This window comes from Amblyraja radiata, chromosome 30 (assembly GCF_010909765.2).
Source record: "Amblyraja radiata isolate CabotCenter1 chromosome 30, sAmbRad1.1.pri, whole genome shotgun sequence".
NCBI classification, from domain to species: domain Eukaryota; kingdom Metazoa; phylum Chordata; class Chondrichthyes; order Rajiformes; family Rajidae; genus Amblyraja; species Amblyraja radiata.
Window position 1 is genome coordinate 2,305,836 of NC_045985.1, and position 15,707 is coordinate 2,321,542.

The 15,707-nt window shown below is 52.7% G+C and overlaps 1 protein-coding gene across 1 annotated transcript; it reads right to left on the bottom strand.

Moving 5' to 3' along the window:
* Positions 1–375: 375 nt before the first annotated feature.
* LOC116989900 (serine/arginine repetitive matrix protein 1-like) lies at positions 376–6,518 on the bottom strand. Its single transcript, XM_033047456.1, has 2 exons — positions 6,369–6,518; positions 376–2,550 (listed from the first exon to the last, which is right to left on the bottom strand). The coding sequence occupies exons 1-2, from the start codon at positions 6,516–6,518 to the stop codon at positions 376–378; spliced, it is 2,325 nt and encodes a 774-aa protein (XP_032903347.1).
* Positions 6,519–15,707: the final 9,189 nt, after the last annotated feature.

Sequence of the window (15,707 nt, forward strand, 5' to 3'; positions counted from 1 at the left end):
CGTGTCTCGGGTCTCGTGTCTCGGGTCTGCGCTCGTGTCTCGGGTCTGCGCTCGGGTCTCGTGTCTCGGGTCTGCGCTCGGGTCTCGTGTCTCGGCGCTCGTGTCTCCGCTCGGGTCTCGGGTCTGCGCTCGTGTCTCGGGTCTCCGCTCGGGTCTCGGGTCTCGGGTCTTGGGTCTTGGGTCTGCGCTCGGGTCTCGTGTCTCCGCTCGTGTCTCCGCTCGGGTCTTGGGTCTCGTGTCTCGGCTCGTGGCTCGGGTCTTGGGTCTGCGCTCGGGTCTCGGGTCTCGGCGCTCGTGTCTCCGCTCGGGTCTCGTGTCTCCGCTCGGGTCTCGGGTCTCGTGTCTCCGCTCAGCGCTCGGGTCTCGTGTCTCGGCTCATGTCTTGGCGCTCGGGTCTTGGGTCTTGGGTCTGCGCTCGGGTCTCGGGTCTTGGGTCTGCGCTCGGGTCTCGTGTCTCCGCTCGGGTCTCGGGTCTGCGCTCGGGTCTCGTGTCTCGGGTCTGCGCTCGGGTCTCGGGTCTCGTGTCTCCGCTCGGGTCTCGGGTCTGCGCTCGGGTCTCGTGTCTCGGGTCTGCGCTCGGGTCTCGTGTCTCGGGTCTGCGCTCGGGTCTCGGGTCTGCGCTCGGGTCTCGTGTCTCGGGTCTGCGCTCGGGTCTCGTGTCTTGGGTCTGCGCTCGGGTCTCGGGTCTCGGCGCTCGTGTCTCCGCTCGGGTCTCGGGTCTGCGCTCGGGTCTTGGGTCTTGGGTCTGCGCTCGGGTCTCGGGTCTTGGGTCTTGGGTCTGCGCTCGGGTCTCGTGTCTCCGCTCGTGTCTCCGCTCGGGTCTTGGGTCTCGTGTCTCGGCTCGTGGCTCGGGTCTTGGGTCTGCGCTCGGGTCTCGGGTCTCGGCGCTCGTGTCTCCGCTCGGGTCTCGGGTCTGCGCTCGGGTCTTGGGTCTTGGGTCTGCGCTCGGGTCTCGGGTCTTGGGTCTGCGCTCGGGTCTCGTGTCTCCGCTCGGGTCTCGGGTCTCGTGTCTCCGCTCAGCGCTCGGGTCTCGTGTCTCGGCTCATGTCTTGGCGCTCGGGTCTTGGGTCTTGGGTCTGCGCTCGGGTCTCGGGTCTTGGGTCTGCGCTCGGGTCTCGTGTCTCCGCTCGGGTCTCGGGTCTCGGGTCTGCGCTCGAGTCTCGTGTCTCCGCTCGGGTCTCGTGTCTCCGCTCGGGTCTCGTGTCTCCGCTCGGGTCTCGGGTCTGCGCTCGGGTCTCGGGTCTGCGCTCGAGTCTCGTGTCTCAGCTCGGGTCTCGTGTCTCCGCTCGGGTCTCGTGTCTCCGCTCGGGTCTCGTGTCTCCGCTCGGGTCTCGGGTCTGCGCTCGAGTCTCGTGTCTCAGCTCGGGTCTCGTGTCTCCGCTCGGGTCTCGTGTCTCCGCTCGGGTCTCGGGTCTGCGCTCGAGTCTCGTGTCTCCGCTCGGGTCTCGTGTCTCCGCTCGGGTCTCGTGTCTCCGCTCGGGTCTCGGGTCTGCGCTCGAGTCTCGTGTCTCCGCTCGGGTCTCGTGTCTCCGCTCGGGTCTCGTGTCTCCGCTCGGGTCTCGTGTCTCCGCTCGGGTCTCGTGTCTCCGCTCGTGTCTCGTGTCTCCGCTCGGGTCTCCGCTCGGGTCTCGTGTCTCCGCTCGGGTCTCGTGTCTCCGCTCGGGTCTCGGGTCTCGTGTCTCCGCTCAGCGCTCGGGTCTCGTGTCTCGGCTCATGTCTTGGCGCTCGGGTCTTGGGTCTTGGGTCTGCGCTCGGGTCTCGGGTCTTGGGTCTGCGCTCGGGTCTCGTGTCTCCGCTCGGGTCTCGGGTCTCGTGTCTCCGCTCGGGTCTCGTGTCTCCGCTCGGGTCTCGGGTCTCGGGTCTGCGCTCGAGTCTCGTGTCTCCGCTCGGGTCTCGTGTCTCCGCTCGGGTCTCGTGTCTCGGCTCGGGTCTCGGGTCTGCGCTCGAGTCTCGTGTCTCCGCTCGGGTCTCGTGTCTCCGCTCGGGTCTCGTGTCTCCGCTCGGGTCTCGGGTCTGCGCTCGAGTCTCGTGTCTCCGCTCGGGTCTCGTGTCTCCGCTCGGGTCTCGTGTCTCCGCTCGGGTCTCGGGTCTCCGCTCGGGTCTCGTGTCTCCGCTCGGGTCTCGTGTCTCCGCTCGGGTCTCGTGTCTCCGCTCGGGTCTCGGGTCTGCGCTCGAGTCTCGTGTCTCCGCTCGGGTCTCGTGTCTCCGCTCGTGTCTCGTGTCTCCGCTCGGGTCTCCGCTCGGGTCTCGTGTCTCCGCTCGGGTCTCGTGTCTCCGCTCGGGTCTTGGGTCTGCGCTCGGATCTCGTGTCTCGGCTCGGGTCTGCGCTCGGGTCTCGTGTCTCCGCTCATGTCTCGTGTCTGCACTCGGGTCTCGTGTCTGCACTCGTGTCTCCGCTCGTGTCTCCGCTCGTGTCTCGGGTCTGCACTCGGGTCTCGTGTCGGCACTCGTGTCTTGGCGCTCGGGTCTCGGCGCTCGTGTCTCCGCTCGTGTCTCCGCTCGGGTCTCGTGTCTCCGCTCGTGTCTCGTGTCTGCACTCGTGTCTCGGGTCTGCACTCGGCGCTCGTGTCTCCGCTCAGCGCTCGTGTCTCCGCAGCGCGCGGGTCTCCGCTCAGCGCTCGTGTCTCCGCTCGTGTCTCCGCTCAGCGCTCGTGTCTCCGCTCAGCGCTCGTGTCTCCGCAGCGCTCGGGTCTCCGCTCAGCGCTCGTGTCTCCGCTCGTGTCTCCGCTCAGCGCTCGTGTCTCCGCTCGTGTCTCGTGTCTGCACTCGTGTCTCTGGTCTGCACTCGGCGCTCGTGTCTCCGCTCAGCGCTCGTGTCTCCGCTCAGCGCTCGTGTCTCGTCTCGGCGCTCGGGTCTCGTCTCGTGTCTCGGGTCTCCGCTTGGGTCTCGGCTATAGGATCTTTGGTGTAATTCTGTCAGTTCATACTTCTGTTAATTCTTGTTCAAGAATAAAATGTTTATAAATTTTGCCTCTGGTAATTTTCTTTAATGTTTTTAAAATCATTTATTTTTAAATGGCTCATATGCTGTGTTTGATGTGTGTGTTTATGATTGTGTTTATTGTTTGGTAGTTTGTTTGTTTGTTTTTTTCAACAAAGTCCGCGAGCATTTGCCACTTGCATTCCACTGCACATTTCGTATGTGTATGTGACGAATAAACTTGACTTGAGTTGATTTTGTATTACACTTGCACTCTGTAATTCATTCATCTAATCACACTAATGTAATCACACTAATGTAAAATTTAACGGGAAGGGTGTTGGAATAAGTTGTGGTTTTGTGGATGCACAAGCATAACAATCCGTCCTGTCTAAGGATTTAGCTGTGTAAAGCATCCATTCCAGCCATGCATTATCATCTGTATATCCAGTCTCAATTTCCAGACTCTTCCGGAGGTCTGCTACTGGGATGACCTTAATTACTTGTTCTCCTGTCTTTGGTGGTGGCCGCGTTTCCTTATCTACCTGGGGCCTTCCTGTAACTTCAGTGTCTGCTGGTTCGACTACTCTCACTTCCAACTGGCTACAGGGATCCTTCCAACTAACTTCGACACACACGTAATACCACCCTTCAACTTTCTTCTGGATGTTTCTCACGGTTATATATGTTTTCCAAGTAGGCTGTGTATTTCCCCATCTTCCCCGGTTACTCCAGCCAGGGTTCGTATGGGTGTAGGATTTTCTTTTTAACGACCATCGCTGGTATTGCTCCATTCCGGTCTCTTTCTAGCCTGAGGCCTCATAGTGTTGGAAAACATAATGCCATTTCGAACAGGGTGCTAGACAGACATACACCACATCTGTTACGTATGCTTTGTCCTCGCAACTGTCAGTTTTATACTGACATGGGTCGATTTCTAAAGTGCTAGTACTTCCTCGGGTCAGGTATATTGTATACTTCGCATATGCTGTGGTGATTAATGCAATTCCACTCAGAATAATCAGCCCCCACTTCATGGTTTCGGAGGTGTAGGTTTCCGATCGTTACTGGACCTATACAGGCCGTCAGCCATCGTCGGGCCCCCTTTCTCCTACTCTGAAGTTGGGATTTTTACTCTTTTGCAGTGTGTGATATGTACCCACGTTGGCCTTTCGGCAATTCTTACCGCAGTGGGAGTAGTAAGTAGTACTTGATACGGACCTTCCCACCGAGGGCTTGACCACCTTTTTCTTTTGATAATTTTTACGAACACCCAGTCTCCTGGTTTTAATTCCTCCACGAGATCCCTTTCCGCTTGGTCAAGACCTGTTAAACCTTTCAACACACGAGATTAGTTTATTAGCATTTTCTTCATGTACTGTGCTAGGGTACTATCTTCACTTACTGTCTCAGAAAGCTTTTGTAGAACAAGGTATTGGAATGGTTTACCATACAATATTTCGTACGGGGACATTCCCCTCGTACTTGGCAGCATTCTCATATTTAATAAGACTAATGGGAGACAATCTATCCAGGAAAATCCCGTTTCCGCCATTGCCTGCCTTAATTTGCTTTTAATAGTTCCATTAGTCCTTTCTACTAACCCTGCAGACTGTGGGTTGTAAGAGCAGTGATGTTTTAATTGTATCTTTAGGGTCACTGTGAGCTTCTCTATTACCTCATTGACAAAATGGCTCCCATTATCACTATATATTTTCTCTGGTATCCCGAACCTTGGTATGATGTCCCTGAGGAGAGCTTTTGCCACTGTCAATGCATCCGCATTGGCAGAGGGAAAAACTTCAACCCATCGGGAAAATACATCAATAATCACTAAACAATATTTCTTCCCTTGCGAGGGGGTTAATTCAATAAAGTCCATATTTAAATTTTGAAATGTGTACCTTGGTTGTGGGTACTTCCCTTGTTGTTTCTTCATGTTTCCTTGTGGATTGTACCTGGCACATATCTCGCACGTTTCGCGGTACTTCTTTGCATAACTCGTGAACCCATAGGTTTTGAACACCTTCTCGACTAGTTGCACCATTCCTCCTGTTGAGACATGGGTTACCCCATGGCTCATAACACAGGCAATCCTCCACAGTCCATCCTCCTGTTTTTCCACTTCATCCATTTTCCATTAGGGTTTGCCTCAAAGTTCTTGCTAACAGTACTCTGAGTTTGGCACAGGATCAGATGCTAGCTGTAGCAAATGTGGCATCAAATGCTCAGAAAATTGTTCTATTGGGATATAATCATCTTCTATCACTGCCTGGCAGACAAAGACAAAGGCTTGACGACCTGATCACTTCACACTGTGGCAAAACCTATCAACAAGTTCACTGATCAAGTCCACCGCTAAAGCATGAGTTGAAGCTGCATAACATTTTCTGATCATCTCACTCACCAGTCTGTAGGCAATCCATCGGACTGAAGATGCCTTATCCGCACAGAAGCTGAGAGATAAGGGGCGCAGATAGTTATACATATCTTTGGGGTTGTACAGTTCCAGCAGCAAAATAAGTTGTTCGGAAAGATCAGCTCTGAAGCACCAGTTCCTGCTGTTATGTTACCATTGTAGAAAAGGGTGGTGCAATGTGTGATTGGTCGATATGCACTGTATCATTAACACAGTCTTCCTCAACGATGGCTGAAATGTCAGCAGTTAAAGACACATTGCCTTGCTCAACCCTTCTTGGATCAACTGCAGCAGATTCCGTTTGCAACTGTGTTTGATTAAACAGTGACTACGGATATTTTCTTCCTCAAAGTCAAGATCCAAAGCTTGCAGTGCAGCAGTTAAAATATCCACTTGTGCTTTGACATCTGGGTCATCTATGTGTGGTGGGTATTATACCAATCCACAATCCCATCATAATATCTCGGCCTAGCAAATTTACTGGACAAGTCGCTGAGACCAGTACCTGTTCCTCGCAACACACATTAGATATTTGTCTTGGAACTTAAGTGGTTTAGTCAAGAACTCCACGTTAGTATGCCCGGTGGCAGACTTTACAGTTATTGAATTTTTGGAGTATAGTGTTCCTGGGGGCTCTTCGTCTTTTATTAGACGCTATCGCATAAGAATGTCATCCTTTCCCCATTCACTATTAAACTTATCGTAGGCTTTAGGTAAGGCGTAGAAGATTTCTTCTAGATCCAATATTTGCAGAGGCCCTTTGTCGGCTGGGGGAGTGGGAGTATCTCTGGTTGATTTGTCCCTCCCTTCAGCCTCGGTCAGTCAGGATCGGTCATAGCTTCGGGACCTTGAACCCTCCTCGCCTTCTCTTAGTGTAATATGCTTAGCCTGGGGACAATCTCGAACCCAATGGTCGAGTTTTCCGCAGACAAAACATCCCTCGCCCCTTGGGGACCTACTCCCTCTACCTCTGCCTCTACCTCTTCCTCTGCCTCTCTGGCCTCCCCGCCCCTGATCTCCTTGTTTTACCCGGTAGAATACAAGGACGGTATTTTCGCTTATTTCCTCAACATCGGCCAGATAAGCGTTCTTTACAATCTTTTTCTGTTTGGTGTTTTCCACCGCATGTACTGCCCAATCTTTTACATCATTGAGTGCCTTTGTTTTCCATCCCACCATGTGCTTTTTTTATATATAAACTAATCTCGGGTGTTAACAGTTTAGGATGGCGGCGCCCTGTACGGCAGCGGCTACTCCAGCTCCCGATAGCGATGTGCGTTTTATGTTTAATATGTTGTCTGTGTAAGTTATTTGGGCAAATCCTCCAAAATTATGGAAGAAATTGAATAAGCACATGGATATCTTAAAAGACAAATTGCTGGCTGCAACGGAAAAAAACCCCCTCCAATACACATCAAGAATCAAACCCGTCTGGCCTGTGGACTTGGACATCACACAACGGTGTGAACAGGAAAGGCTGAGACGGAGATAACGAGATTCTCTTGGATACGCAAAGGGAGGAACCAAGCTTCAGCAGACGGTGGTAAACAGGCCAGCACAAGCACAATCACCATCGGGGATGATAACGATCAGGCTGAGGGATCATGACATCAGCAAACCCCTTATCATCGGAAGCCTATTGTTCATGCCAGATCGAAACTGGGAAACATCAAAAGAACCCCTTTATTCAGAGGACCACCTGGGGGTTTCAAAGGAAGCTCAGGTATAAAAGCCGAAGTCAAGCCAGAACTCTCTCTCTCTTCCTGCTCTTCCTGCTCTGCTGGACAGCTCGTGGGCCTGCATCGACTTCGCTGTGAGTATCCTGGTGACCTGGTGAATTTCCCGAAATAGGAGGTTGAGGGGAGAAAGGTCAAGGGGGAGTATGCTTGCAAGTAACTTGTGTTAAAGTAAGTTTTACGACGTGCCCGATAGTTTTCGTCCATAGTTTTAGTTTAAAGCATAAGTTTAGCCACGCATTGTGTAGTGTTGGTGAGATTCGATTTCTCATTGTTTAATAAAGCCTGTAAATTTTAGACTTGCTTTGAGTCCATCTTGGTTTCTGTTTTCTCTCATCGGCACACTCTGGTCAATTCAACCTTTTATCATATCCCACCATAATTCCGAGGTCTAGAACCTAGGGGAATCCTTTTGTGGAGTAAAGGGAAAAACAAAACCCCTACAGAATGGCGACCATGGCAGGACCTCGGTGGTTTGGGATATGTGATTTGTCAGAGGGGGTGAGAGAACGTAGCAAGATGGAGGAGAGAATCTCCTCTTATCTGTTTAAAAAGATCAATCTCACCAAACAATGGGTGATAGCACTGTTGAGAGCTGAGCAGCCCGCAGAAGCTGCAGCTCAATGGACGGAAAGCAAACTGTATAATAAAGGGCAGGAAAAGGCAGTTTGGCTAGCGTGCCTATCACAGCAGGTAGCCAATATGCAGAGACAGGTAGATAGACTGGAAGAGCAACTGAGAGAAGCTAGGGCCAGCGCTGAAGAAAGCGCTAGAGAAGGGGAAGGGCTATCTGAGGAATGCAGTAAAGCCAGGCAGTGTATCTTGCAGGCGAGGGAGTCCCACAGAAATGCCCAGGAATTCCTCCAATGCCAGGTGGTAGAGGCAAAGGAGAGGGAAAGGAACGCCCAGGAACTCCTGGCTCAGAGTACACAGAAGTGCAGGGAGCTGGAGGGAAAGTTCCAGGATATACAAGCAGCATACAGGGTGGCCCGTAGCGAGCTAGGCAATAGTGATCACGGGCCTTGCCAGGCGAGGATAGCGCAGCTGGAGGAGACTCTGTCCAAGACTAGGGGACGGGTTCACCTGGTAGGACCAGGGGGGTCCCCCGGGGGCAGAGGGCTTCCCTCAGCAGATGATTCCCCAGTGGCAAAGGGGAATAGACCGCCTCCTGAGGCGCCGGGGATAGGTCCGGGTCGGCAGGTGGGGTTCGGGTTGTCCGGGGAGGGACAGGCCCAAGGAGGGGCGGGAGAGCACCCTCAGTTAGCGGCTTCCGCGCCATGTGTAGCACACCACGAGGTGGTGGGGTTACCGATCATGGTGGGAGAGCTGGGGGTAAAGGGGCAACAGCCCAGAGTAGGGCAGATGTGCCCGGCACGGCAAAGGAAATATGGTTCCCCGGTAGGGCAGGCAGATAGGGGGCCCATAGAGAGTGATATCATCATTCCCCATGGGGCACATGTGCTGAGGGGGATGGTGGCTCAGGTTCCCAAGTTAACCAGGGCAGGAGACCCGTCATTGCATTTTATGGAGGTGCAGCAGGCAGCCGACATAAACGATTGCGATGAGGTAGAACGGGTAAAGCTGCTACTGATGACCCTAGATTCATACCTATGCAAGGCAGTGACCTCCAGGGAAGGGGGAAGACCTGAAACATGGGTAGCGGCACAGACAGCGGTTCTGGAGGCCATGGGGTTGAATCAGGGTAGTCCTTTCACCAGGGTGGGGGAGACGAAGCAGCAGGTAGCTGAGTCCCCGGACATGTTCGCAGACAGGCTGTGGGCAGTGTATGAGGGAGCGTGTGGGATGCCTTTAGATAGGCAGAATTTAGATGGGAGAACAGCTCACTGGCTGAAGACTCTGGTGGCGAATTGCCTCCCGCGAGTTAGGGCAAGGGCCGAGCACTGGTTCGACCCAGCTGACCCAAACCTTAACGAGGCGGAGGTGATCAGGAAGCTCACCCTTGCATACCGCAATGGAGAGAGAAGTGAGGAGAAGCCCTTTAAGGGCAAGGTGCACGAAATAGTACCGGCACCCCCCAAAAGGAGGCAGTGGAAACAGGAAGGCAGCCAGACCTCTTCCGAGATGAGGCCGGTGTGCTACGGGTGTGGGAAGCCCGGGCACTACAAGAGGGAGTGCAGAAACCCAAGTAGAGCAGTGGGGGACAGGACCCCGGTAACGGCCAACCCAGCCCCGGAGGTAACAATAGATGTAAGAGATCTAATTACCTATTTGCAGTCAAAGGCGGGAGGGTCCGGACAGGTAGCCATGGCAACAGGCCAGGGCGCGCCCGTATCCGCACCCCCGGCACCTTTATGACTGCCAGTGAAACAGCCCACATTCCTATGCCCGTTAGAGTGTGGCCCATGTGGGAGACCCTGGGTCAAGATGGAGGTCCAGGATGTGGTCGGGAGTTGTCTGCTGGACATTGGTGCTTCCAGTAGCATTGTCCACATGAACAACCCCCGTACATCCCCTCCATCTAGTAGGGCACCCTATAGTCCACGATGCGAGGGAAATCAGAGGGCGGATTGCTTGGCCAGGGAAGGAGCCAGGAGTGGGAAAGCATTAGATCCCCATGAGGAAGGACAGGTAGCTGCAGCCAGGGAGCAGCCTCGAGAAAAGGAGAGTGCGGGAGTGGTTTTGGCTCCGGACCTGACCATGGTCCAGGCACAAAACCCCATTTTAAAGGCTGCCTCAGCAGCCATTTGCAGGCAGGAGATGATAGAGGGACCGTATGGGGGTAAAGATCAAGAACAGACCCGGGTTGATGTGGAAACCGTAGGGGAGCCAGGTGAGTCCACAGGTAGTCAGCCTGAAGTAGCCGGCTGTGTTCCAGGGCGAGGACTGGAAGCAGCGGAGAAGGAGGCTGACTCCAGCCCTCCGCAGGCAGGTACCGTAGACTGCCTAAGAGAGGCAGAACTAGCAGAAGCAGAGGAGATGGAGGTATCACCTCTGGTGTGGGAACCCCCGGTCAGACGTAGGCGTGACAGGGTCACTAAACCCCCAGTAAGGTGGACCCCATCCCTAATTAAACCTAGGGGTAGGGCCGGCCACAGGAGGGCCGGGAAGGAGAGTGGTCGAAACAGGGCACTACGGAGTGCGGCTGGAGGGAGCCCAGTCTCCACAGGGAACGTAGGGGTAACTCAAAACCCCGTAGTGCAAAGGGAGGTGAGGGGCAGTCAGGCCCCTCAACAGGAGGAGTTCTGGCCTGCACGGGTGGGCCCACCAGAGGGGTGGCCCCAGCATGACGGGGACCAGTTATGAGTTGGCCACCCGGAGACGGGTGGCGTTGTATATAGCATTGGTTTGTGTGTAAGTAGATGTAGTGTTTGGTAATTAGATATAAGGTTTTGTATAGCTACAGGGGAGTACAGGGACAGACAGTACGGGATCGAAGGGATGTGCTGTGGAAAAGTGGACCATAACAGACAAAACAAAACCCCAAATGCCATTTTAGGCAGATAGCTTTGTGGAGGCAAGGAGGTGTTTTGCTTTGTTTTCCAGATGGATAACCCCGCCGTATGGATGATGGCAACGATGTGCCTCCGGATGTGCGTGGCGCGTCGCGGGGACACGGACGAGTACCCGCATGGTGCCCCCGCGAGACGGAAATTATTATATCAGGCCCTGCTAAAAGACATGTTCCAGAAATTCCACAACCTGGATTTTGGGGACATAGACATAGAAGAGATGTACCGCGGGGGAGGGGATTTCACTTTGGGGTCCGGTAGGCAAAGACGAGGGGTGGTTAACGACGGGTTTACATCATTTAACACGGGGACATCTATTATTAATAGCATGGACAACGTAGAACTGGCCTTGCAGATCAATCAGTTGAAGGGCCAGTTAAGAAAGGTTCTGGGGGAGGAAAATGCGGTGGTAGGATCGGGACTGCACGAAGAGGTGGCAATGACTCTACATCTAAAAGAAATCATAGCACAATTGGAGACACATGCAAAAACGATAAACGCTTTGATTAAAGAGGACCGGAATGCGTCCGATCAGGCTGCACAGAATGAGGTGTGTGGGCTGTATGGTGCGTGGTTGTTGGGGGAGGGGAGGAGCAACCTGGAAGACCTGAGGCAAGGTCGGGTCCCCTCCTGGATAAGCAACCAGCACCTAGCAGCGCTACACCCTTATAACAGCACTTTGAGTCCTTGTCAGCTTCGTGTGGCCTCCGAGGCCTACCCGGTACCGGTGGATTGCGGAAAATCCAATCACACCATAATGGGAGTGGTCGTACGAATCCCGGTAATGGGAACCTCGGCACGACCAGCTCCTCTGTACCGAGTGGAGAACGTGGGAGTTGTTCGTGGGGGGGTGCATATTCGCTACGGGAAGGTCCCGCCCTATGTCATAGTGAGGGAGCAAGCTGTGACAGGCATTGACCTTTTGGGTTGTCGGAGCCGGGGAGCACAGGTAATCCTGTGTCCCCAGCACATGGGCGCTGAGGCTAGGCCTCAGTGTGGGTTCAGGACTGTTGGGGCACAGCCTATAAACTGCACCATGGAGGCGATGGCGGCAGACCATGTCCCTCCACAGGTGGCGTATATAGGCAGTGGGACGTACTGTGTCACCACAAGTGCCCAGCGGTATCAGCACGGATCACAGCTGTGGTGCCCGATACCGCACAGCAGCTTCTGCTTTAAACCCAGGGCAGAAGTCCATGTGGCACAGCAGCGAATATTACCCATCCCGGAACCTTCTTCGGTTCACCTCTCGGTACGAGAAAATGTAACTGACTTATTTAATTATGTTGCCCATTTTGGGTATGATATTCCCCCAGTGAACGAAAAATTAAAAGAGTTGCTGGTGGCGGTCGAGTTGTCGCACAAACACTTCTTCTCCCTGGAACAAAAGACTCTGGATATCGCCAGGGAGATCGAAGAGATCAAGTCTCCAAGTTGGTGGGACCTGGAGTCCTGGATCATAGTACCAGCATGGGTCCGCATCGTGTCCCATGTTCTGATCATCTGCCAGATGATAATTGTGGTGTATTTGCTATGCATTAATTGCAAATTTAAAAGGCGGAGGAGGATGGCCAAATTACAACGGCTGGTAAATCGAGCCGCCCGACGTCACCATAACGACACCCCATCACTGTAAAATGTCTGTACTCTAGTGCAATAGTTTTTGTACATAAGTTGTAATCCCTGCATTTTCAGGGAATGGTCGTGAGGGTACTGTATGGTTTGTGGGATTGATGTAAAGTAAAATGTGTATAGTGTAAGTTAATGTGCTTCGAGGGCCTAGTTTAGCGATTAAGGGGGCTTTCGGGGTACATAATTTCACCTTCTCACCAGGAGTGTTTACAGCTCTTGAGGCTGGAGGATTGCCCACTAACTTTGTCAATCGACACGGTCCGTGCGAGCCTGGACGTGTCGTAGGGGCATGTAAGTTATTTGGGCAAATCCTCCAAAATTATGGAAGAAATTGAATAAGCACATGGATATCTTAAAAGACAAATTGCTGGCTGCAACGGAAAAAAACCCCCTCCAATACACATCAAGAATCAAACCCGTCTGGCCTGTGGACTTGGACATCACACAACGGTGTGAACAGGAAAGGCTGAGACGGAGATAACGAGATTCTCTTGGATACGCAAAGGGAGGAACCAAGCTTCAGCAGACGGTGGTAAACAGGCCAGCACAAGCACAATCACCATCGGGGATGATAACGATCAGGCTGAGGGATCATGACATCAGCAAACCCCTTATCATCGGAAGCCTATTGTTCATGCCAGATCGAAACTGGGAAACATCAAAAGAACCCCTTTATTCAGAGGACCACCTGGGGGTTTCAAAGGAAGCTCAGGTATAAAAGCCGAAGTCAAGCCAGAACTCTCTCTCTCTTCCTGCTCTTCCTGCTCTGCTGGACAGCTCGTGGGCCTGCATCGACTTCGCTGTGAGTATCCTGGTGACCTGGTGAATTTCCCGAAATAGGAGGTTGAGGGGAGAAAGGTCAAGGGGGAGTATGCTTGCAAGTAACTTGTGTTAAAGTAAGTTTTACGACGTGCCCGATAGTTTTCGTCCATAGTTTTAGTTTAAAGCATAAGTTTAGCCACGCATTGTGTAGTGTTGGTGAGATTCGATTTCTCATTGTTTAATAAAGCCTGTAAATTTTAGACTTGCTTTGAGTCCATCTTGGTTTCTGTTTTCTCTCATCGGCACACTCTGGTCAATTCAACCTTTTATCATATCCCACCATAATTCCGAGGTCTAGAACCTAGGGGAATCCTTTTGTGGAGTAAAGGGAAAAACAAAACCCCTACAGAACTGTACCGTCACAGTCTTGTGCGAGAGTAGTCTATAACAGAACTACACTACCTGGACTAAGAAACTTCGACTTTTCCGAAAACCTTTCTGGAGTTACACTGGCTTTAGAACCCGAGACACTCTGCGAGCTAGGCATCCTACACCGGCAAGACCCAGGGGCCTGCAAGGCAGCGGACTCTCCTCCCATCACAGGTCGACACTGGAGGCGACACTGGAGGCGGTGCACGCGGCGTGTGAGACCTAGCTTGCAGCGCAAGCGGTGTGCTAGACCTATCAAGCGGGGCAGCCGAGCGGGTATCAGCGCCAGGCTAAAAGCTAACCCCTACAGACCTGCACTTCCTTCTATTCTGCTATCCAACGTTCATTCGCTGGAAAACAAAATGGACTACCTTAGACTGGATTGAACTACACAAAGAAAGGCCAGAGACTGCAACGCCATCATCCTCACAGAGACGTGGCTCAACAACTCCGTTTCGGACAACGCCATTCAGCTGGACGGACTAACAACATTCCGAGCGGACAGGAGTCATGATCTCAGCGGTAAATCTCGGGGGGGGTGGTATATGTATTTTCATCAATAACAACTGGTGTACAAACGCCGAAACTGTGTCAAGCCACTGTTCTGAGGATATAGAATTTCTGACAATTAAATGCCGACCATTCTACATGCCAAGGGAATTCACAGCCATCAACATCACATCACATCACATCGAAATATACATTCCACCCAGTGCGAACACAAAGGACGCACTGTCTACATTGTATCAGTCTATCAGCTCAATGCAGAACTCTAACCCGGACTCTGTCTACATAATCGCTGGCGATTTCAATCAGGCCAAACTGAAGACAGTACTACCACATTATTACAAACATGTGAACTTTGCAACCAGGGGAAATAACATACTCGACCAAGTCTACACCAACATCAGACAGGCATTCAGAGCTGCTCCCCATCCCCACCTGGGGAACTCAGACCACCTCTCTGTTATGCTAATTCCAGCTTACAGACCTCTATTGACCAGGAACAAGCCGTCTGTGAAGCAGATCAGAGCATGGCCAGAGGGAGCCACCTCAGCTCTCAAAGACTGTTTCAACTGCACAGATTGGACCGTTTTTAGGGAGGCTGCCACTACCAACCATCATGTCAACTTGACGGAATAGACTGAATCTGTGACTGGATATATATTCAAATGCATGGAAGATGTGACCGTCATCAAAAACTTCACCACGAGGGCCAACAACAAACCCTGGTTCACCAGGGCGGTACATGAGCTCCTGAGAGCACGGAATGCTGCTTTCAAGTCTGGGGACAAAGACGCCCTTAGTACTGCTAGGGCCAACTTGAACCGGGGCGTGAGAACAGCCAAGCGTGTCTATGGACAGAAAATTCAAGCACACTTCACAGACACTAAGGACCCCAAGCGCCTGTGGCAAGGCATCCAGTCTGTCACCGGCTACAGGCCAACACCCGCACCGTGCGAGGACAACACAGACTTCCTCAACACACTTAACACCTTCTTCAACCGGTTTGAGGAGGACAACACCACCACACCAACAAAAGCCCCTCCCTGCCCAGACCATGAAACACTTCACCTGGACCCAGCTGATGTGCGGAGGACCCTACTCAAGGTGAACCCCAGAAAAGCTGCAGGTCCTGACAACATACCGGGGCGTGTGCTCAGAGACTGTGCTGACCAACTCACAGATGTTCTCACTGACATCTACAACACCTCTCTGAGCCAAGCCATCATACCAGCATGCTTCAAAGCCACCACCATCATACCGCTACCCAAGAAATCCCCAGCCTCAACACTGAACAACTACCGGCCCATAGCACTCACGTCCATCATGATGAGGTGCTTTGAAAGGTTGGTCAAGGCCCACATAACATCCAGTCTCCCCTCTACACTTGACCCATTCCAGTTTGCATACCGTCCCAACCGTTCCACTGATGATGCCATAGCAACAGCACTCCACCTAAGCCTGGCTCATCTGGAAAACAATAACAGTTACGTGCGGATGCTGTTCATCGACTTCAGCTGGTGAATAAACTCGGCGAAATAGGCATCAGCACCCCACTATGCAACTGGTTACTGGACTTCCTCACCAACAGACCACAGACAGTAAGAGTTGGCAAAAACTCATCATGAACACCGGGGTCCCACAGGGATGTGCGCTGAGCCCTCTGTTGTTCACGCTGATGACACATGACTGTTGTGCCAAACATAATTCGAACCACATCATCAAGTTCACAACAGTGGTGGGTCTCATCAGCCACGATGACGACTCAGCCTACAGAGAGGAGGTACAACAACTCATCAACTGGTGTGACATCAATAACCTTCAACTCAATGTCA